Source organism: Choloepus didactylus, chromosome 10, assembly GCF_015220235.1.
Source record: "Choloepus didactylus isolate mChoDid1 chromosome 10, mChoDid1.pri, whole genome shotgun sequence".
Classification (NCBI taxonomy): domain Eukaryota; kingdom Metazoa; phylum Chordata; class Mammalia; order Pilosa; family Megalonychidae; genus Choloepus; species Choloepus didactylus.
Genome location: NC_051316.1, coordinates 868,475 through 892,922, shown reverse-complemented (window position 1 = coordinate 892,922; position 24,448 = coordinate 868,475). Strand labels below are relative to the sequence as shown.

At 35.9% G+C, this 24,448-nt stretch overlaps 1 protein-coding gene across 1 annotated transcript in view; it reads right to left on the bottom strand.

Moving 5' to 3' along the window:
- LOC119505684 (bile salt sulfotransferase-like) overlaps positions 1 to 22,218 on the bottom strand; it is a 76,305-nt gene extending 54,087 nt beyond the window's left edge. Inside the window, exon 1 of the mRNA XM_037798555.1 lies at positions 21,559 to 22,218. Coding sequence (XP_037654483.1) covers positions 21,559 to 21,691 — 133 coding nt within the window. The 5' untranslated portion in view covers positions 21,692 to 22,218. The remainder of the gene's footprint in view (positions 1 to 21,558) is intronic.
- Positions 22,219 to 24,448: the final 2,230 nt, after the last annotated feature.

Genomic DNA, 24,448 nt, shown 5'->3' with positions numbered 1-24,448 from the left:
ATACACCAATAAGAATTTACTCCAGGAATGCCACAGTGGCTCAATATAAGAAAACCAATGTAATACACCACATGGTTAGAACAAATTATAAAATCACATGACCATCTCAGTTGATGCAGAGAAGACATTTCACAAAATCCTATTCCCTTTCATGATAACAGGACCCAGAAAATTAGTAATAGAAACTAACTTCCTCAACATGATAAAAAGCATATATGAAAAATCCACATACAACACTGTATTTAATGCTTAAAGACTGAAAGCCTTCCCGCTGAGGTCAGAAACAAAACAATGATGCCTGCTTTCATTGGTGCTGCTCCATGTTGTACTGGAAGTCCTCATCAAAGCAATTAGGCAAGGAAATTAAAGGCATCCAAATTAGAAAATAAGAAGGAAAACTTTCCCTATTTTCAGATAAAATGATTCTTTATACAGAAAATCCCAAAGAATCCACAAGATTCTGGAATTTATAAATAAACTGAGAAAGTTTTCAGGCTATAAGATTAACATGAAAAAATCAATTGTGTGTCTACACCCCAGTAAAGAATATTCTGAAATTGAAATATTTTTATAATTCCATTCATCTTCCAGTAAGATGGTGGAATAAGGACAGGAAGATCTCATTTCTTCACCAGAAACACATAGAGAACAGACTGAAACTGCCAAAGGCTGTAGTTAAGAGGCTTGGCAGACTAGGGAAGGACCATTGCAAAATATAAGGAAGAGCTCAAGGAAAAATGGAGAAACTACAATTGAGAAATTGTGGTGAGTGAACTTGACCATGTGCATTTGGCATGTTCTTGTATGGCTTGTGAGGTGGAGTGCAGTTCTGTTTCAACTCTTGGCCAGCAAATTTAACCCTCTTGGACCCCCAGCCTAGAGCCTTTCCAAGTGGGAATCTGGGAGCCAGCAGTTCCATTGTTTCCACAAGGAAAAAGACTGTGGCAAGAATCTCATCACCACCATGATTCCTGGTGCCCATCTCTCACTACAGGGGCCAGTAGATTCAGGCATGTCTGATTCTCACTTGCCTGGCTGCAACTGTCTGGGAGAGAGAAGGAGGCCTTACCATTGGGAAAATAGGGTTGCAGAATGGTCCTGATTTAAAAATTGGCTTGTGAATGTGACCCTCTTCTCCCACAGCCTTGAACCTATCCATGAAGGAGCACAGGGCACTTTTGTACCTACTGTATACATAAACAGAAGTGGCAGTGAGTGACTAAGCTCCCCTGTAGGCCCCAGTGCCCACCCTTCACATCCAAGTCCAGCAGCTTTATGTCAATCTAGACCCTGTCCACCTGATTACTGCGGTTTGGGAGAGGTGGGGTTGGGGAAAATAGATGGCCTAAGACTACCATTTACCAGGAAGTCTGCAAAAGTGAAGTCTGGGAAAATGCTTTCCTGACCCTCTCGGTAAGGCCCTTTGGAATGGGGCTACACCCCCTATGAGAGATACTGGCTCTGGTTGTGGTGGGAAAAACTGATGAACTTAGTGCCAAAGGAGACCTTAAACATGAATGCAATTAAAAACAAAATCTTACAAAATTGAGGGAAACAACTTTCAAAGTAATGTTAGCAAGATAATCAGATACCCAGGAATAGGCAAAAAAATTACAATGCACATTAAGACAGAAGAAAATATGGCTGAGCCAAATAATTGAATTAAAAAGTTGGATGAGGCAAAGAATTTTGAATCACTAATCAATGATGCACAAACAAATCTCCTAAATAATTTCAATGAGATAGTTAAATAGATAAAGGATATAAAGAACAAAGTAGAAGGAGATGATGTAATCAACATGGAGATGTCAACACCTACTGCAAACTCCTCTCCAGAGATTAAATGAAAAAAAGGACAATTCTGAAGTTTGAAAACCTGGAGGAGAATATAGACTGGAAAAGGACCCTGCAGATTCTTAATTGAAGAAAGAGAAGAAATATCAGGTAGGAAACTTCCATCCTAGACCAGCTAGTCCACTCACTACCCTCTCTCTCATGATCAGTGTGGGAAAGGTACAGAATCAGCAGACAGGAACCCTCACACTAGGAACACAGATTATAAAATCTCCCACAGCAGTGAGACCCACCTACTCCCTGAAGGTCCAGGGGACACAGGAGGACAATTCAAAGCCCAGGTCAGTGAGGGGAAGAAAGACAGAAAATGTGTACAAAGACTGTGATTCCAGTCCTGGTTCTGAAATCCCTTCTCTCACCCTTGAGGGTAAGAGCAGCTGATGAATCTTTGCTTGACTTGGGGACAGCTGGAATACTGGGACACTGAAAGAGTACTTGGCCACAGGTGTAGTGTAATATCAAGCCAGATTTTGGCTGGGATAGTAAGGGCATAGAGATCCTGTGATTTTATCTCACCTGGTCTTTGAGGCAAAACAGTCTCTGAGGAAAATTAAGTTACTGAAAAGTGCTGGACAGTCCTGAAAGTGTAAGGGAATAGAAGCCCTCCTAAAAACATGCTTCAAACCATTTGTTAGGACCACTAGAACTGATCTGCATGCCCTGCACAGAAAAAAACACCCAATTTTCACTGAGAAATATGGACAACCCAACTCTCAATGCAGGGCTCTAAAACAAACCCAGGTCTTGTTGACTGGAAGAAAACAGCACCACTGGAAACTGGCAGATCTATATTACCACACACAGTGAACTTGCAGAGGTACCCAGTGCCTACTTACCATCACTGTGGCAGGCCATGATGGGTGCCTGATTTGCAGGAAGACCTGAGGGCAGAGCCAATCTGACAACTGGCCAGTGAGAGAAATAAAGAAATATAGACATCAAAGAAAATCAGCAAGAGAACCCAAAGCAAAAGAGAACACAACCTCCAGAATAAACTAATCAAGAAAATTCAGATGTCTAGTCAGCAAAATAATTATGAGCCACACCAGGAAACATGAAGATATGGCCAGGTCAAAGGAACAAACTAATGCTTCAACTGAGATTAAACAGTAGAAACATCTAATTAAATAAGTTCACAGAAATCTTCTAAATCAAATCAATGAGTTGAAAGAAAATGTGACAAAAGAGATGAAAGATATAAAGAAGACACTGGGTGAAAATAAGGAAGTATCTGCAAGCTTGAAAAAAAACAGCAGAAATTATGGGAATGAAAGACACAAAAGAAGAGATAAAAAATACAGTGGAGATATAAAACAGCAGACTTGCAGAGGCAGAAAAAAGGATTACTGAACTAGAGGACAGGATATCTGAAATCCTATACACAAAAGAACAACTATGGAAAAAAATGGAAAAATATGAACAGGGGATCTGGGACTGAATGACAACATGAAGTGCATGAATATACATGCTATAGTTGCCCCAGAAGGAAAAGAGAAAGGGAAAAGGGGCAGAAAAAATAAGAGAGGAAGTAATCCATGAAAATTTCTCAACTCTTATGAAAGACATAAAATTACAGATTCAGGGAGCACAGCATATCCCAAACAGAACGTATCCAAATAGACCTACTCCAAGACACTTTCTAATCCGATTGTCAAACATCAAAGACAAAAAAAGAATTCTGAAAGCAGGAAGAGAAAAGCAATCCATCACATACAAGGGAAGCTTAATAAGATAAAGTGCTGATTTCTCATTAGAAACCATGGAAGCAGGAAGGCAGTGGCATGGTATATTCAAGATACAAAAAGAGAAAAACTGCCAACCAAGAATCCTATATCTGGAAAAACTGCCCTTCAAAAATGAGGAAGAGTTCAAAATATTTACAGATAGACACTGATAGAGTTCATGAGCAGACTTCCTCTCCAAGAAATACTAAAGGAAATTCTACAGACAGATGGGAAAAGACAGGAGAGAGGTTTGGAGAAGAGTATGGAAATGAAGATACCAGGAGATAGAAAGAGGGTAAAGACTAGGCCTTTGATGCTTAAGGAGTACAGAGTGCTAAACAGGATTGATTGTAAAGATACAGAAATGGATAGCACAATATTGGGTGACGGTAGCACAATATTGTAAGTACACTGAACAAAGATGACTGTGAGAAAGGTTGAAAGAGGAAGGTTAGATGCATGCAGGACACCAGAAGGAAAGATAGAAGATAAAGACTGGGACTGTATAACTCAGTGTTCTATTTTGATAATGTTGTCAGAATGCAAAACACCAGAAATGGATTAGCTTTTATAAAAGGGGGTTTACTTGATTACACTGTTACACTCTTAAGGCCATAAAGTGTCAAAGGTAAGATATCAGCAATTGGGTACCTTCAATGGAATGTCCAGAAAACCTCTGTTAGCTGGGAAGGCACGTGACTGTTGTCTGCTCCAAAGTACTGGTTTCAAAATGGCTTTCTCCCAGGACATTCCTCTCTAGGCTGCTGTTCCTCAAAAATGTCACTCTTAGTTGCACTTGGGGTATTTGTCCTCTCTTAGCCTCTCTGGAGCAAGAGTCTGCTTTCAATGACTGTCTTCAAACTCTCTCATCTGCAGCTCTTGTGCTTTCTTCAAAGTGTCCCTCTTGGCTGTAGCTCCTCTTCAAAATATCACTCACAGCTGCACTGAGTTCCCTCTGCCTGTCAGATAATTTATGTAGCTCCATTGATCAAGGCCCACCCTGAATGGGTGGGGCCATGCCTCCATGGAAATATCTAATCAGAGTTATCACCTACATTTGGGTGGGGCACATTCCATGGAAACACTCAAAGAATTCCAATCTAATCAGCACTAAAATGTCTGCCCCACAAGATTACATCAAAGATAATGGTGTTTGGGGGACATAATACATTCAAACTGGCACACTCAGTGAAACCTAGAGTGGTCAATGATTGTGATTAAACATGAAATATAAGAATGTTTTGACATGAGGAAGAACAATGGAATGTCAACATTGCAAGGTGTAAAAAATAGGGCTGTTTGAGGAAAAGTACTATCAATTCAAAACAGAATCTACAGTTAAAAGTAACATTGTAATACGTTTCCATTAATTATAACAAAGGCAATTTACCAAAGCTAAATGCCTATAAGAGGGAGATATAAGGAGGGGTATGATATTCTTGACACTGTTGTTGTCTGACTTTAATTTAATTTAATTTAATTTTCATGTTTTCTTTTGTTGTTTTCCAGTTGTTGTTTTTCCTTTCTTTTTCTTTTTTCTTTTTCCATTTTCCATCTCTCCCTCTTTTTTTGTGGAAGAAATGGAAATGTCCTCATATAGATAGTAGTGGTGAATGCATGATTAGGACTGAGGTAAATCAGACTAAAGAGTAAAGGATGATATTGATGGTGTTTTAAAGCTTTAACTTCTGTGTGAAACCAAAGGAAGAGATGTTTATTAGGTGCAAAATCTATATTTTTGTAGCACACTATATGGTTTAACTTTTATGTTCAGTTTATTAAAACAATATAATTACATGGAAATTTGAACAGGAAGTGAAATCTGGTCCATTTGTACACGTTATTGTGAAGCTCTGATACATCCCAGAGTAATTTGGGCAGGTAATAAAAATGTATTTGCAAAGTTTCATTGAGGGACTGGGAGAAAATGTGGAAATATTAAATTTCCCACCTGGGGAATTAATGATATTCTCACAGGCATTGGGGACTACCAATTTAGAATGCTAAGTCCTCAATCTTGGGACTTGCCCTAATGAAGCCTGTTACTGCAAAGGAAAGGTTAAGTCTACTTAAAATTTTGCCTAAGGATCACTCTCAGAGAACCTTTTTTGTTGTTCAAATGTGGCCATTCTTTCTAAGCAAACTCTGCAGGTAAATTCACTGCCCTTCTCCCTATGTGGGACATGACTCTCAGGGGTGTAAATCTCCTTGGCAACATGGGACATGACTCATGGGGATAAGTTTGGTCCTACCACTGTGAGATTGAGAAAGCCTTCTTGGACCAAAAGGGGGGAGATAAATGAAACAAAACAAAGTTTCAGTGACTGAGAGACCTCAAATAGCATTGAGAGGTCATTCTGGAGGTTATTCTAATTCATTGTATAGAAACCCCTTTTTAATTTTTAGTGTATTGAAATAGCTAGAAGGAAATAGCTGAGACTGTTGAACTGCCACTCAGTAGCCTTGATTCTTGAAGAAGATTGTATAACTATATTCCTTGCACTGTGTGACAGTGTGATTGTGAAAACTTTGTGGCTCCCACTCCCTTTATCCAGTGTATGGACTGATGAGTAGAAAAGTGAGAGTGAAGTAACATTAATGGGGAAGGATGGGGTGATGGGATGTTTTGGGTGTTCTTTTTAACTTCAATTTTTATTCCTATTCTATTTTGCATGTGATAATGCAAATGTTTAAAAATTGATTGTGGTGATGAATGTACAACTATGTAATGATACTGTGAACAATTCATTGTACACTGTGGATGATTGTATCATTTTGAATATATCTCAATAAAGTTGAATTATTGAAAAAGTTTAAGAGTGTAAAGAAGAATCTGAAAGAATACATAAATAATAGTATTTATGAAAGGAAAAGATACTGCAGATGAAAGTAAAAATATACTAGAGACAAACAACATAGATTTGAAATGCAGAAGAAAGGATCAGTGAACTAGAGGTAGACAACTGAATTGGAACACACAAAAGAACAAATGGATGAATAAATGGAAACATTTGAGCTCAGTCTGAGGTAAATGATTAACAACAAGTAGCAAACAAACATACAATCATAGGTGTCCCAGAAGAAGAGAAGGGCAAGGGGCCAGGAAGAATATTTGAGGAAATAATGGCTGAAAATTTCCTGACCCTTATAACAGGCATAAGTATGCAAATCCAAGAAGCACATTGTAGCCCAAATAGAAACGATCTGAATAGACCCATTCCAAGACTGCCAAATGCCAAAGAGAAGGAGAGAATCCTGAAAGCAGTAAGAAAAACAGAATTTATTATATACAAGGGAGCTGCATAAGACTAAGTGCTGACTTTCATCAGGCACCATGGAGGTGAGAAGGCAGTGGTTCAGTATATTTAAGATACAAAAAAATTGCCAGCCAAGAAATCTTTATCCAGAAAAGCTCTCTTTCAAAAGTGAAGGAGAGTTTTAAAATATTCAGAGTTAAAGCTGAGAGAGTATGTTAACAAGAGAACTTCCCTGCAAGAAACAATAAAGGGAGTTATGTCAGCTGAAAACAAATAAGACAGGAGAGAGAGGCTTGGAGGACAGTACAAAAAGGATAATTTTCAGTAAGGTAATTAAAAGGATGCAAAAATATGACCCATATATATGCTGTTTACAAGAGAATAATTTTAGATACAAAGATGCAAATAGATTGAATGTGAGAATAAAAATGTTGAAAGGCTGGATAAAATATTCCATACAAGCCATAACCAAAAAGAAGAAGGAGGAAAGAAGAAGAAGAGGAGGAGGAGGAGGGGAAAAAGAAGCAGCAGCAGCAAAAGCAGCTGGGGTAGCTGTACTAATATCAGACAAAATAGACTTTAAATGCAAAAGCATTATGAGTCAAAGAACTTGAGTATATCACAATAAAGGGAAAATTCACCAAAAAGAAATAACAATCATAAATATTTATGCACCTAATTGAGGTTCCCCAAACTACATGAGGCAAACACTGGCAAAACTGAAGGGAGTAATAGATGTCTCTACAATAACAGTAGGAGACTTCAACACACCACTCTTTTCAATAGATAGAAAATCCAGATAGAGAATTGATAAGGAAATAGATAATCTAAATAATATGATAAATGAACCAGAGCTAAAAGACATATATAGAACATTGATGCTGAAACAGCATGATGTACATTCTTCTTGAGGACTCAGGAACATTCTCCAGGATAAATCATGTGCTAGGGCACAAAACAGGACTAAATAATTTTACAAAGTTTGAAATACAAAGAACTTTCTCTGATCATAATGGAATGAAGCTGGAAATCAATAACAGGCAGAGAACTGGAAAATTCTCAAATTTATGGAGGTTAAACCACACACACTTAAATAATCAATGTGTCAAAGAAGAAATAACTAGAGAAAACAGTAAATATCTTGAGATGAATGAAAATCAGAACACAACATATCAAAATTAAAGGAATGCAGTGAAGACAGTGCTGAGAGGGAAATTTATAGCCCTAAATGCCTGCATTAACAGGAAGAAAGAGATAAACCCAAAGACCTAACTGAACAACTGGAGAAACTAGAGAAAGAACAGCAAGTTAATCTCAAAGGAAGCAGAAAGAAAGAAATAACAAAGGTTAGAGGAGAAATAAATGGAACAGAGAACAACAACAACAAAAATAATAGAATCAATAAAACCAAACTCTTGTTCTTTGAGAAAATCAATAAAATTGAGAAACCCTTAGCTAGACTGACAAAGACAAAAAGGAGAGGTGACAGAAATAAAATGACAAATGAGAGGGAGGTCATTACTGTAGATCCCAAAGAAATAAAACAGATCATAAAAGATTTCTATGAATAACTGTATATCAAAAAACTAGACAAATTAGATGAAATGGACAATTTCTTAGAAACATACAACCTACATTGACACTAGAAGAAACAGATCTAAACAAACCAATCATGAGGAAAGAGATTAAATCATTCATAAAACCTTCCCAACAAAGAAAAGCCAAGGACCAGATGGATTCACAGGTGAATTTTAAGAAGAATTCCAATAATAATTAACAGCATTCCTGCTCAAATTCTTCCAAAAAAATTGAAGAAGAGGGAACACTGCCTAAATCATTATAGAAGCCAACATCACACTAGTAACAAAACTTTAAAAAGATAGCACAAGAAAAGTACAGACCAAACTAACCAAGGAATATATAGGAAAATTTCTCACCCAGATACTTGCAAATCAAGCCCAAAGGAACATTATAAGAATTATACAACATGAAAAAGTGGGTTTTATCCCAAGTATACAAAGGGTAGTTCTACACAAGAAAATCAATTAGTGTAATACACCACACAAAAAAAAATTGGAAGGGAGGAAACACATGATCATCTTGATTGATGCAGAAAAGGTATTTGACAAAATTCAGCATCCTTGCCTGATAAAAACACTTCAATAGGTAGGGATAGAAGGGAACTTCCTCAATATGATAAAGAGCATATATGAAAAACCCACAGCTAACATTGTACACACTGATTAGAGACGGAAGACTTTTCCTCAGAGATTGGGAAGAAGACAAAGATGCCCACTGTCACCACTTTTTCAACAGTGTGCTAGAAGATATATCTATAGCAATTAGGGAAGAAATAGAAATAAAATTCACCCAAATTGTAAGGAAGCAGTAAAACTGTCACTATGTGCAGAAGACATTACCCTATATTTAGAAAATTCTGTAAACCTATGAAAAAACTACTTGAGCTAATAAATGAGTTCAGCAAAGTGTCTGGAAACAAAATCAACACGCAAAAATCAGGAGAGTTTCTATGTACTCATAATGAGCTGTCTGGGGAGATAATCAAGAAAAAAGTCCCATTCACAAGAGCAACTAAATGAATCAAATATCTAGGAATAAACTGATCCAAGTTTGTAAAGGACTTGTACACAGAAAACTACAAGCATTGATAAAAGGAATCAAAGTAGACCTAAATAAATGGAAAGATATTCCATGTCCATGGTTTTGAAGGGTAAATGTTAAGGTGTCAAGTCTATCCAAATTGATCTACAGATTCAATGCAATACCAACAAAAATTCCAAAAACCTTATTTGCAGAAATATAAGTTGTTATCACATTTAGTTGGAGGGAAATGGGCCTTGAATAGCCATAAATATCTTGAAAAAGTAGAATGAAGTGGGGCAACTCAGGCTTCCTCACTTGAAAGTGTTTAAAGTCCCAGTGGTCAAAACAGCATGCTACTGGCATAAAGATAGACATATTGATCAGTGGAATCAAATTGAGAGTTCAGAAATAGATCCTCCAATCTATGCTCAATTGAGTATTGCCAAGTCTCCCAAATCCACTCAACTGGGACAGAAGTGACTCTTCAATAAATGGTGTTGGAAGAACTGGATATCTATATCCAAGAAAATGAAAAAGAACGCCTATCTCACACCTTATAAAAAATTAAGTCAAAATGTAACAAAGTCCTAAGTGTATGAGCCAGTTCCATAAAATATCTTTAAGAAAATATAAGGAAACAACTTCAAAACCTAGTGACAGGAGGTAGCTTTTTAGAACTTACCCCCAAAGCACAAGCAAAGAAAGAAATAATAGAAATATGGCACCTCCTCAAAATTGAATACCTCAGTGAATCAAAGGTTTTTGTCAAAATGGTGTAAAGGCAGGCAGCTCAATGGGAGAGAACATTTGGGAACCATATATCTGATAAGGATTTTGTATCCAAAATATATAAAGAAATCCTACAACTCAACAATGAGAAGACAAACAAACCAATTAAAAAATGGGCAAAAGTCATGAATAGACATTTTTCCAAGGAGGAAATACAAATGGCTAAAAAAACAAATGAAAAATTCTCATCTTCACTAGCTATTGGAGAAAGGCAAATCAAAACCACAGAGATATCATTCCACACACACTTTAATGACCACTATTAAACAGGAGACCAGAAGTGTTGTAAGGCATGTGGAGAAATATAAACACTTCTTCACTGCAGGTGGGAATACAAAATGGTACAGCCACTGTGGAAATTTTTGATGGTTCCTCAGAAAACTAAATATAGAGTTGCCTTATGATCCAGCAATCCTGCTATTCAGTATAAACCCAGAAGATCTGAAAGCAGTGATGTGAACAGACACTTGCACACCAATATTTATAACATCATTATTCACAATTGCCAAAAGATGGAAACAACCCAGTTGCCCATCAACTGATGATCAGGTAAAGAAAATGTGGTATATACATACAAAGAAATATTACTCAGCAATAGAAGGAATGAAGTCCTAAAGCATGTGACTAAATGGGTGAACCTTGAGGACAATATGATGAGTTAAATAAGTCAGGCATGAAAGGACAAAGATTTTCTAATCTCACTGATATGACCTAATTATGATACATAAACTGATAGTCATAAAATCTAGAATATAGCTTACCAGGAGATAGAATGAGACTAGATAATGGGCAGCAGTTGCGTAACATATGTAGAATGTTTAACTAGGATGAACTTAAACATTTGGAAATGCATAGAGGTGATAGTACCACATTTTTATGAGTGTAAACAGTGCTGAATTGTATGTGAATGTGGTTGAAGGTGGTAGTTTAGTGTCACATATGTCACCAGAAAGAAAGCTAGAGTTTAAAATCTGGGAATATATAACACAGTGCACTTTGTGGTGGACAATGACTCTGATTAACCCTATATATGTAAGTAAGTTTTTTCATGAACTAGAAGAATTTTATGACACTTTTACAAGCAGAGAATAATAGAGTCATATATGGAGGAAAATACCTATTGCAAACTCTGAACTATTGTTAACAACACTATCTTAATATTTTTCCAACAGTAAGAAATGCACCACATTAATACCAGGGGTCAATAATGGGTAGTGGGGGGAGAAGGACTAGGGGACATTTTGGGTTTTCTTTTTCTTTTTATTTCTTTTTTTTTTTTTTGGAGTGTTGGAAATGTTCTAAAACTGTAGTGATGAATGCACAACTATATGATGATACTCTGAGTAACTGATTGTATACACTGGATGAATTTTGTGGTGTGTGAATATATTACAATAAAATTTTATTTTAAAAATGAAAGAAAGATAAGGAGTAACAAAGGTACAACACCAATAGTAGGGTTCAACAATGGGGTTAGGGATAATGGATATGGAATATTTTGGCTTTCCTTTTATATTTATATTTTTTTCTTTTCCTTTTTTGGATCAATGAAAATATTCTAAAATTGTGATGAATGTGCAAATATGTGATGACACTGTAAGCCATGGATTGCATAATTTTGGTGGACTGTACAGTTAGTGATTATATCTCAATAAAATTGCATTAAAAAATCCCATTCATGGTAACTCCTAAAGATTAAGGTACATAGGAATAAATTTTAACCAAGCAAAGAAATGATTTATGTACCTAAAACTAAAAAATGTTGAAATACATAAATAAATGACCAAAATAAATGGCAAGAAATTCCATTTTCATGGATAGAAGGCTTATTATTAAGATGTCAACACTACATAAAGCAGTTTACTTATTCAGTGCAATACCTATCAAAATCCCGGAAGCCTTTTTCATAGAAATTAAAAGCCGGTCCTAAAATTCATATGGAATCTCAAGAAACCCCAAAGAGCCAAATCAATATTTCCAAGGAAGAACAAAGTTGGAGGTCTCATCCTTCCCAATTTCAAAACTTACTACAAAGTCACAGTAATCAAAATTATGTAGTACTGACTGAAAGATAGACAAGTGGACCAGAGATTTCAGAAATAAATCTAACTGATTTTTGAAATGGGTGCCAAGTACATTAATTGGGGAAAGAATGGTCTTTTTAACAAATGGTGCTAGCAAAACTGGATATATAATTGCAAAAGACTGAAGCTAGACCCCTACCTCATACCATATACAAAAATTAACTAAAAGTGGTCAAGGACCCCAACTTAAGAGCAAAAACAATAAAACTCTTGCAAGAAAAGTTAGGGGAAAAGTTTATAACCATGGATTTGGTAGTGATATCTTAAATATGACACCAAAACATGAGCAACAAAAGAAAAATATATATAAAATGAACTTTGTCAAAATTGAAAACTTTTGCTTATCAAAGGACACTATGAAGAAAGTGAAAAGACAACCTACGGAATGGGAGAAAATAATTACTAACCATATATCTGATAGGGGTATAATATGCAGAATATAAAGAACTGCAGTAACTCAACATCAAAAAGACAAATAATACAATTCTAAAATGGGCAAGGTATTTGAATATACATTTCAAATATATATATATGTATGAAGACATACAAATCGAGAGTATGCAGGTAAAATGTTTCTCATCATCATGGGTCATTAGGACCACTCAAATCAAAGCCACAATGATACACCCCTCACATCCACTCAGTTGGCTATTATATAAAAATATAAAATATTGTGTTGACAAGGATGTGAAGAAATAGGAATCCTTATACATTGTTGGTGGGAATGTAAAATGGTTAGCCACAGTGGAAATCAGTTTGGTGGTTCACAGTGAGTTGAACATAGAATTATCATACTATCCAGCTATCCAACTTCTTGGTATATACCCAAAATAAATGAAAGCAGGGACATAAACAGATATTTGTACACCTTGTTATTGAAAGCAACCCAGTGTCATTTTACAGATGAATGGATAAATAAAATGTGGCATATGCTTACAAGGGAATATAATTCAGCCAAAAAAAAGGAATGAAGTTATGATACATGCTACATGGATGAACCTTGAAGACAATGTTTAGTGAAACAAGCCAGACACAAAAAGTTAAATACTGTATGATCTTGCTTATATGAAATATCTAGAGAAGCAAACTTCTGTGATTCAGTTGGTAGTTTATAGGTTACCAGGGGTGGAGGTAGGGCAGGAAGAGGAGTTATTTATTAATGGATAGAGTTTCTGTTGGATATGATGAAAATTTGGGGTAATGCATATTGGTGATGGGAGCACAATACTGTGAAAATAATTAATACTACTGAATTGTACACTTGAAGGTGGTTAAAATGGGAAACGTGGAACTGCATATTTGTTATGACAATAAAAAGTTTTCTTTTAAACATTGAGCCATAAACACAATGAAAAAAACTCTGCAACTAACAACATAATAATGGTAAAAGACTGAATACTTCTCTTCTAAGATTGATTGTAAGGCAAGGATGTACACTTTCAACAATGCTATTTAATAAGTACTGGAAATTTGACCAGTGAATAGGACAAGAAAAAGAAATAAAAAACATACAGATTGGAAAGGAAGAAGAAAAACTATCTTTGTTTGTAGATGACAAGATTGTGTGTGTAGAAATTCCTAGAGAACATTTGCAAAGGCTATGAGATTTAATAAATGAGTTTAGTAATGTCACAGAATAAAAGGCCAATATAAAAATTAATTGTATTTCTATATATTAGCAGTTAACAATTAGAAATCATAAGTAAAATGCAATACCATTTGCAATAGACTAAAAAGCAAGATATGTCTATGATAAATTTAACTATGTGTGAGATCTGTAAACTAAATTTTTAAAAATATCAGTATGAGAAATTAAAGAAAATGTAATATTGTAACAAATACCCAATATTGTTAAAATGTTAGCACTCTTAAATTGATCTATAGACTCAATTAAAACTCAGTAAAAATACTAACAGGAATTTTGTAAAATTGGTGAGACATTTCTAATGATTTAGGATGGCCAAATCAATTTTGTAAAACAAGAACAAATTTTGAGGACTTGCACAACCTGATTTTAAGACTTACTATAAAAATATAGCAATCAAGACAGTATCATACTAGCCTAAAGGTAGATATATGAATCAGTAGAATAAACTAGAGAGTCCACAAATATGTCATAAACAGTAGATTGAATTTTGACACAGCTGTCAGGGTAATTTAGAGGTTAATGAATACTCTTTTCAATAATTGTTGATAGAACACTGGATGTCCATTATGAAAAAAGTGAACCTCAAGATTTAAAAATAATTATAAACCTAAACATAAAGGGCACAGCAATAAAACTTCTAAAAGAAAACAGGAGAAAATGCATATAATATGGAGATATGCAAAAAATTTCCTATAAAATACAAAAAGTGAAAATATTAAAAGAAATAATGGATGAATTTCACTTCATCAGAATTAAAAAAAAAACTTCTGCTTGTTGAAATATCTCTTTAGAAATATGAAAAGGCAAGCCATAGATTGTAAGACAATGTTTGCAATTCTTATATTTATCAAAGTACTTACATACAGAGTATGAAAATAATTCTTCATTTAGTAAAAAGAAAACAACTACGCCAACTAAAAACATGGGCACAAGATTTAAACAGACACTTCAATAATGAAGATCTACAAATAATCAATATATACTTGAAAAAATGTTCAACATTATTAATCATCCAGAATGTGGATGTGTAGCAAACTAAAACTACAATGAGAGACTACCCCATACTTGAATATCTAACAAGAAAAATACTGATAACCCCAAGAGTTAGCAAAATTATAGAGCAATTGATGCACTCTTCCCGTGCTCATTGAAAGTTAAAATTTTGCAATCACTTTGAAAAACAGTTGGGCATTTTCTTAAAAGTTAAATATTCACTTCCCATAAGCATGAATCAGATATCTCCAGAGAAATGGAAGCCACAGGTGTATATAAATATAGATAGATGTACTATAAGGAAATGGTGCATGTGACCACAGGGACTATGAACTCTGAACTCTGTAGGGTGTGCTACAGGCTGGAACCTCTGCTACAGGTTATACTGTGGTCCTGAGTCTGAATTTCCCAGGGGAAACTGACAGGTTGGACATTCCATTAAGAGTTTAAGTTGAAGTCTTGAGCAGACATTCCCCTGATCCCTGACACCTTAGTTCTTGCTGTTAATATTGGAAAAGGCCCACCCACTCCTGATTGGAGGAGACTTACCCACATTTTGGAGCATAAACTCCTTAAAGTCAACTGATTGCTGATGCTAGTCCCAGCTACAAAACATCTCTATAGCACAAACTAGGCCAGTGTTTGACCACACAACTGGACACCATAACTAGCCAAGGTGACACAAAAAATTAACCATGACACCATAGAATCAGCAATTCCATCCCTAGGTATTTACCCAGGAGAAATGAAGATATATGTCCACACAAAGATTTGCACATGAATATTAATAGTATTGTTACTTATAATATCCCAAAGCTGGAAATAATCCAGATACCCACCCATTTGGTAAATGATAAGCAATTTGGGTCATAGTCTCACAATATAATGCAGTCCAGGTATAATACAAAAATAGACTCCAGATACACATAATAATATGAATGAATCTCAAAAACAGTGTGCTGAGTGAAATTAATCAAACCTAAGAGAGTACATATTTTATCTTCTGATTTATATGATGTTCCAAAAATGACAAGTCCAACCTAGAGAGACGGAAGGCAGATCAGTGGTTGTCTGGGGCTGGTATTTGGGGAAGGCTGGAGTAAAATGAGCCATGCAGAATATTTAGAAATGAAGGGGGTATTCTATATCTTGATTGTGATGGTGGTTACAGGGTGAGTAGAGATTGTTCAAAACTCACCAAAACGTACAGCCAGAATGGGTGTATTTTATTGTGTACAATGTATACCTCAATGAAGTTGATTTTAAGACAGGAAAGGATATTTCTGTTAAAGATCAAGAGACTTAAAAGAGTGATAGAAATAAAGTGTACTTTGTGTTCTAATTCAAATATATCAACCAGGTAAAGAAAATGTTGAGACAATGTGGAAAATAACACACAAATGGTGTATTGTATGAAATTAAGAAAGTAAGAGTATTGTGATGTTATACTGCTATATGGGTAAAATAAGTCTTGTCTGTTAGTGATATTAAAAATTCTACAGATTACCAGATAAAGAAGAAAATAAATGAGAGGGTTGAGAAATCAAGAAAAAAAGACCAAAATATTGGTTGCTGAAATAGGTGATGGAGGTTCATATGAAGGTTCTTTGCACTATTCTCTCTTACTTTTAATTTTTTTTGGAAATTTTCCATCATAAGAAACATAAAGACAATTTAAATACATACTTTCTACCAAATGGGTGATTTATGCTTCTTTTATTGAGCCCTAATGATATATTGTCTGTAAATCCATATGGTATAAATATCCCCAAACACTAGCCTCCATAAAGAGGCAGTAAGACAATGTGCCTAGATTATAGTATATGTTTTGTGGCAAATAAGTGTTTTTTGAATTTACCTTGTCAACATCATTGATCACAAATGTATCGTATATACAGAATAATAAATAATTATTTAATTATTTATTATAATAAAAATACATTATCCTAATATAATTTAATATAGCATAATATGTACATTTATTATAAGTAAATATTATTTTAATAAAGAGATAAATTAATGTATTAGCTTCCTATGGCTGTCATAACAAATTACCACAAACTTGGTGGCATAAAACAACAGAAATTTATTCTCTCACACTATCCTGGAGGCTAGAAGTGTAAAACCAAGATGTCAAAAGACCCATGCCCCCTCTGGGTAAAATTTTTGAGGAACCATCAAATTGTTTTCCACAGTGAGTACACCAATTTACAATCCTCCCAGCAATGCATGAGGATTCCATTTTCTCCACATCCCCATCAACACTTTTTATTTTCCACTTTTTAAATTATAGTCATTCTAATAGGTGTGAATTGCAATCTTATTGTGTTCTTGGTTTGCATTTCCCTGATGCATAGTGATGTTGAGCATCTTTTCATGTGCTTATTAGTTGTTGATGTATACTCTTTGGAGAAATACCTATTTTATCATTATAGTTTTGTTTTTGAGTTGTAGGAGTTATTTTTATATTCTGGATATGAAACCCTTTTCAGATATATGATTTTCAACTATTTTATCTCATTCTGAGAGGTTGTCCTCTCACTTTATTGACAGTATTGTTTGATGTACAAAAATTTCTAATGCTGATGAAGTTGTTTATTATATTTTTTATTTTGTTCCTCATGATTTTGTGTCATATCTTAAAAACTATTGCCAAATTTAAGGTCATGAAGATCTTCCCCTTTTTGTCTTCTAAGAATTTTATAGGTTTAGTTCCTAAATTTAGGTCTTTGACCCATCTTGGGCTAATATTTGTATATGGTGTAAGGTAAGTATGCTGTTTTTGATATATTATGTCCCCCCTCCCCAAAAGCCATGTTTTAATCCAATCTTGCAGGATGTTTGGATTACTTTGTTTCCATGGAGATGTGACTCTCACAAAGGGAGGTGAAACATTTTGATTAGCTATTTCCATGAAGATGTGGCCCCAACCATTCAGGGTGGGTCTTAATTAGTTCACCAGAGTCCTTTAAGAGATTCTTGGGCAATGACAGAGATGCTAGGAGCTGTCCAAGATGCTTTCTGATGCTTACAGATGCTTAGAGATGTACACAGAAGGACATTTGGAAATGCTAAGCTAAGAGAAACCCAGAGACATTTTGGAGAATGACATTCTGAAATGCAACCCAGGAGCAAAGGAACAGCAGACACTGGCCATGTGCCTTCCCAGCTGACAGAGGTGTTCCAGGCACCATCAGCAATTCTTCAGTGAAGGTATCCTTTTGTTAATGCCTTATTTTGGACCCTTTGTAGCTGTATAATTGTAAATTTGTAGCCAAATAAATTCCCTTTATAAAAGTCAACCCACTTCTGCTATTTTGCATAATGGCAGAATTAGCAAACTAGAATAGTAAGGGTAAAAATTAATTCCTTTGCATGAGGATATCCATTTTTCCAAATGCCATTTTGTTGAAGAGATCACTCTTTCCCCATATAATAGTCTCCCCACCTATAGTCAAAATTTAATTGACCATAGATGTGAGGGTTTATTTCTGGACTCCCAAATCTGTTCCATTGCTCTATATATCTGTCTTTATGCCTGTACCACACTGTCTTGATATTGTGGTTTTTAATGTTTTGATATTGGAAAGTGTACATTTCCAAATTTGTTCCTCATTTTCAAGATTGTTTTGGCTATTTTAAGTTCCTTTTATTTGCATATAAAATTCAAGAACAGCTTGTCAATTTCTGCAATTAAAATAAACAATAGCTGAGATATGCAATACTCTGTATCTTTTCTCTGGGTAGAGTAGGAAAATCTTGGAAGTAATGTAGTTATTTTAGGCTATTTGTTTTTTACTATTCCTTTGTTTTGGTTTTGAAATTTTTTTTTATTGTCTGCTTTTTATAAATTGTTTGATAATTTTTTAAAAAAATTAAAAAAAACCAACAATAGCTGAGATTTCAGTAAGGATTTTGTCAAATCTTTAGGTGAATTTGGGAATAATTGCCATCTTAACATATTAGGTCTTTTGGTCCTTGACCTTGGGATGTCTTTGCATGTATTTAGGTTTTCATTTCAACAATGTTTTGTAGTTTTCACTATGCAAGTCTTCCACTTCTTTTGTTAAACTTATCATGGAGTCTTATATTGTTATGCTCTTGTCCACTGAATAGTTGTCTTAATTTCATTTTCAGATTGTTCATTTCTAGTGTATGAAAACACAATTAATTTTTGTATATTGATATCCTATCTTGAAATTTCCAGAACTTGTTTGCTAGTTCTAATAGTTTTAAGTGGATTCCTTAGGATTTTAGTATAGAAAATTCTGTCATCTGAAAATAGTTTTACTCTTTCCTTTCTGTTTGGATACCTTCCATATAGTATCAATTGATTTTTGACAAAGATTCCAAGAACATTAAATAGGAAAGAAATGGTGCTGGAAGAATTGGATATTTATATGCAAAAGAATGAAGTTGGGCCTTGTGTCAGATTGGATATATTATGTCCCCCAAAAGCCATGACCTTTAATGCAATCTTGTGGGGGCAGACTTATTAGTCTTATTGATCAGGATGTGATCTCTTGATTGAATTTTTCTATGGTGATTTGATCCTGCTCATTCAGGGTATATCTTAATTAGATAATTGTAGTCGTTTAACAAGAGCTCATACAGAACAGCAGAGAGAGATTTTTGGAGGCAGCCATTGGAAGCAGATGCTTAGAGATGCCAGCCCAGAGTTTTCTCCAGAGAAGCTAAGAGAGAGAATCTCAGAGACATTTTGGAGAATGCCATTTTGAAAAGCAACCCTGGAGCAAGGGACCAGCATATGCCAGGTATGTGACTTCCCAGCTGACAGAGGTTTTCCAGATACCATTGGCTCTTCTTCAGAGAAGGTATCCTCTTGCTGATACCTTAGTTTGGACACTTTTATGACCTTTGAACTGTAAAATTGTATCCAAATTAACCTCCTTTATGAAAACCAATCCATTTCTGGTATTTGCATAATGGCAGTATTAACAAACTGGAACAGACCTCTATCTTAAACTATACATAAAAATTAACTTAAATGTACCCAGACTTAAATGGAAGATCTAAAACTATAAAACACTTTGAAGAAAACATAGGAGTAAATCTTCATGATAATAGATTAGGCAATAATGACACCAAAAGAACAAGTGACAAAAGCAAAAGTAAATTGGAATTCATCAAAATTAAAACTTGAATTCTTTAAATGACACCATCAAGAATGTGAAAAGACACAATGGAGAAATTATTTTCAAATTATATATCTGACCAAGGAATTGTATGAAGAAAAATTAAAATCTTAGAATCCAATAATGAAAAGACAAATATCCCAATTAAAAATGGGAAAATATCTGACTAGTAATTTTTCCAAATAAGATATATAAATGTTCAACATCATTCATCATTAGGGAAATGAAAATCAAAACCTCATTTAGATACCATTCTTTATCCACTAGAATGGCTGTGATGAAAAAGATACAATAATATCCCATAAGCACATCACTTATGGGAATGTTAAGTTGAGTAGACACTTTGGAAAACAGTTCAGCAATTCCTTTAAAAGATATGTATTATATTACCAATCAGTTCCACTCCTAGATGTGTATCCAAGAGCACTGACAATGTACATTCACATAAAGACTTCTATAGGAATGGCCATAGATCCATTACAGCCCAAAAGTGGAAAAACCCAAATATATATCAGATTTTGAATGGATGAAAACAAAATGTGGTATATCCATACATAGAATACTCACTGAAAATAAAAATTAATGAAAGTGATACATGCTACAAACCCCAAAATCATTATGCTCAATGAAAGAAGCAAGGAAAAAGGAAACATTATATGATTCGGTATGTATGAAATGTTCAAAGTAAATCTATATAGTGAGAAAATAGATAAAAGTTTACCCAGGGATAGGGGCAGGAATGAGGAGTGACTGTAAATGGGCAGGAGGTTTCTTTTCATGTGATGGAAATGTTCTAAAATTAGGTTGCACCGATCAGTGTACAACTCTGTAAATATATTAATATTCACTGAATTGTACACTTAAAATGTGTGAATTTCTCAGAGTATAAATTGTATTTCATTAACAGTGTTGAATGATAGAGAACCCTGGAACCAAGTTCTTTGATTTGAAGCCTGTGTGAACTTAGACAAATTACCTAACCCATGTTTCAATTTCTTCATTTATAGATATCAGAAGTATTTACTTAACAGAACAAATGTGAGTGTTATATTAATTGAAACATATAAATTCCTTAGGACAGTGCTTTTTACATTTCATGTCCCAACCAGGTTTCAAAAGTTATTATTTTTTATCAGTGAAAATGTTGTCATCATCATCATTATTAGCATCTGGTTTCTGAAGGAAGACATTTATCATGAGGACTTATATTATAAACAGCCTCCCCTGAAGAAACCACATACACACACGCTGACACACACTCTTACACACATACCTTCAAACACTCATGCACAAATGCACTCACACACATGAATATGCATTAACATGTACTCTCACACACATACCTTCACATACTCATGCATAGGACAGTCACTCACACATGCACAGGCACACAGGCTCTCACACATGCATGCACTTACACACCCACTAACATGCACACACTCCTCTTACCTGATCTAGGGTAGGTCAATATGATGACATCATCATCTCTCACCAAAAACTCATCCCGGGAAAAGAGCAGATCCTCCTTGCTGGTGAATAAAGGGGTCATCTTTGTCCCTTCAAACAAAAATAGCTCAGACATTTTGATACTGTACTCTTATTCAGTGAATCTTCCAGGACCACTGGATCTGAGTTCTGATCTTGGATTGAATGGCCCCTTTAAGTAAGTCAGAAAAGAAATTGGAACATCCAAGGCATCCTGAACACCAATGTACTGTTCTTAGCTCCTGAAGATCCTTGGCAGCTCCCAAAGAGCAGGTCTTACTCAACAGTGGGGTGAATGGGGTGGAGTTTGAAAGAGTCAAGGACTGCCCCTAGACACAGGAAAACCCTGACAGGTTATAAAAAGATGACAACCAGACCAGTAAACAGGAGAGGGGGATCTAGGACAAGAACAGGGGAGAGCAGCTGAGGGAGGAGAGGTATCCAGGGCTCTCCAGTTTAAGAAACAGAGGGTGGAAGGGGCTGGTGAGCTCCTTCAGGTCTTCCTGCAAGTCTGTGGCTTTGAAAGAGCTTCATAGGCTCCATTCCTTTCTTGGGATTCCCACTGCCCCTTCACCCAGTTCCATGTATGCCTGATAAGATGTTTCTGGTGCAGAAACAGGAAATAAGACAAAAGAGGCTTAATGTTATTTCACTTAAAAGGTATCTTAAAAACTCTCATTTCAGTCCTGTGTGGAAACCCAGGGCCAGAAAAATTTCCTAAGATTCTCTAAAACATAAGCACACAACAGCCTTCATGACCCAGGACACTTAGTCAAAATGTAGCCAGCCTCCCTCAGAGGAAGGGAGCATGCAGATTAATCAATTACCCCTCCTGTGACAGATTAAGAAAATCTTTTCAAGGTCCATTCATTCCTGGAACCAAGGTTGTCACACTTTTCCTAGCAAGTAGCTAACCTGTGTGTTACAAGACACCTTTATCACATACCCACTAGAATGTTCTTGTTTTGGGCCCCCATAACTGGCCCTGCAGTCTCCAACTTAACCACACAGTGCTTCCACACAGAGTTCAGCACCAGCTGCTGTCAGAGCAACTTAGCTGACTTCTTGCTTCACTCCTGTAAGTTCCGATAATAAAGTTGTCTCACTTCTTTCCTGGTGTTTTCTTTGGTCTCTCTGCTGGACCAGCTGTTGTGGGCTGGAACAATTGGCAAGTCAGCCAGGAGACTAAAGAAACCTTGGTCACTGGTGGTATGAACTTAAGAAAGGGAGATTCCCCAGGTGGGACATGGGGATGACCTGCAACATCTATGTGGGGAGGGGTGGCTACCCTCTAGATGAATAGGGTCATCTGAGCGAGTACATAGGTGCTTGTAACTCTCCAGCTGGACTAAGAGCCCTTGCGCCACAGGCCACAGGATTATTAAGATTTCATAAGGAAAAGAAAAGCCACCAGGCTGCTGCAGCAGTAGCCTGGCCACAGTTGGAGGCTGTGCATGAAGGTATGGAAAAGGCCTTAATAGCCAAGGTGGCAGTCCACTGCTGGGAAGAAGAATTAAATTTAGACAGAGGCATGCAGAAACTCATGATCAAAGAGTACCTTCCCTCAGACACAGTAATGATACATCACTATAAACTTCCAGAGGACCAATGAGAAATAAATGCCACCAAAAAAGAATTAGAGAGATTGGGCTATATGACTGCAAGAGTTACTGGTTATCATAACATCATCAATGTAACGAAACAGAGTTCCATTTTGGGAGGGATTTCCATGATATTAGGTCTTGCAAAACCAGACCATGGAAGATAGTAGGTCTATGAAGGGAGCCCTCTGAAAATACAGTAAATGCCCATTTTTGTCCTTCGCACATGTAGGTGAATTCAGCCTGGCTGGAGGTGTCTAAGGAAATTCTAAGGAAAGCATTAGCAATGTCTAATGCAAAATGAAACTTGCTTTGCTGTGCACTCATATTTTGCAACAAGGTAGCTATATTCAGCAATGGGAGCTCATTTTGCCTGTTGCCTTTGCCACAAATCCCACTCAAAGCCAATTCCTGTGCTGAACACATCAAATTCACAATGTACCTTTGAGTCCAACAAATGGGAGACTGAGAAATAGGTATGGAGCTGGTGTGATAGCTCAATTAGCTTTTTCAAGGCAGTCTACTGTGGAAAAATCTGATACCCACACGTTTCCTTTTCTACGAAGGGTGTACAAAGGTCTTAGAATCTGTGCTAAATGGGGAATAATGGTCTCCAACAACCTAATACATCAAGAAGAGCCATTAATCATTTAGGAGTCTGCAATGTAAGTTAACTTTGCATGTTATTAACAACAGCTGAAGAAATGGCATTAATCTTACCCACAATAAGCCCTGGGATACAGAAACATGCAAGGAGAATTTTTCCCACTCTTACAATGAAAAAGAGCTAGAATAATGTCAAATTCATTATTGGACAGAGTTTGAAACCCATGGGAGAACTAGGCTTGAAGGAAAACAAAGTATCCTGAAATCTAAGGAGAGACTGTAGATGGGTGGGAGGGGTAGAGGGTGAATGTGCACTCACCTGGGGAAGACACAACTGAGCACCTGTGAGAAAACAGAATGAACAATAACTACACTAACCATCTTGATTTGCTTGAGCTTCCATTTTTTCCAGGGAACTAGGAAGAAGAGAAGCAGGCCAACATACCAATGTTACTTTATGTGTCTGGCAGTGGAGACCTCTTCTCCTGTGAAACTGTTGGCAAACAAGTTAAGGCCAGGGATAAAGAGTCCACTGACAGTTGATAAATGACCAAGATATTGCACAAACATCCTGTTCCTGCATCCTGACTCTTGCCTGTCCAAGGACTTTCTTCCCAGGTTAACCCATATACTCCCTCACATCCCAT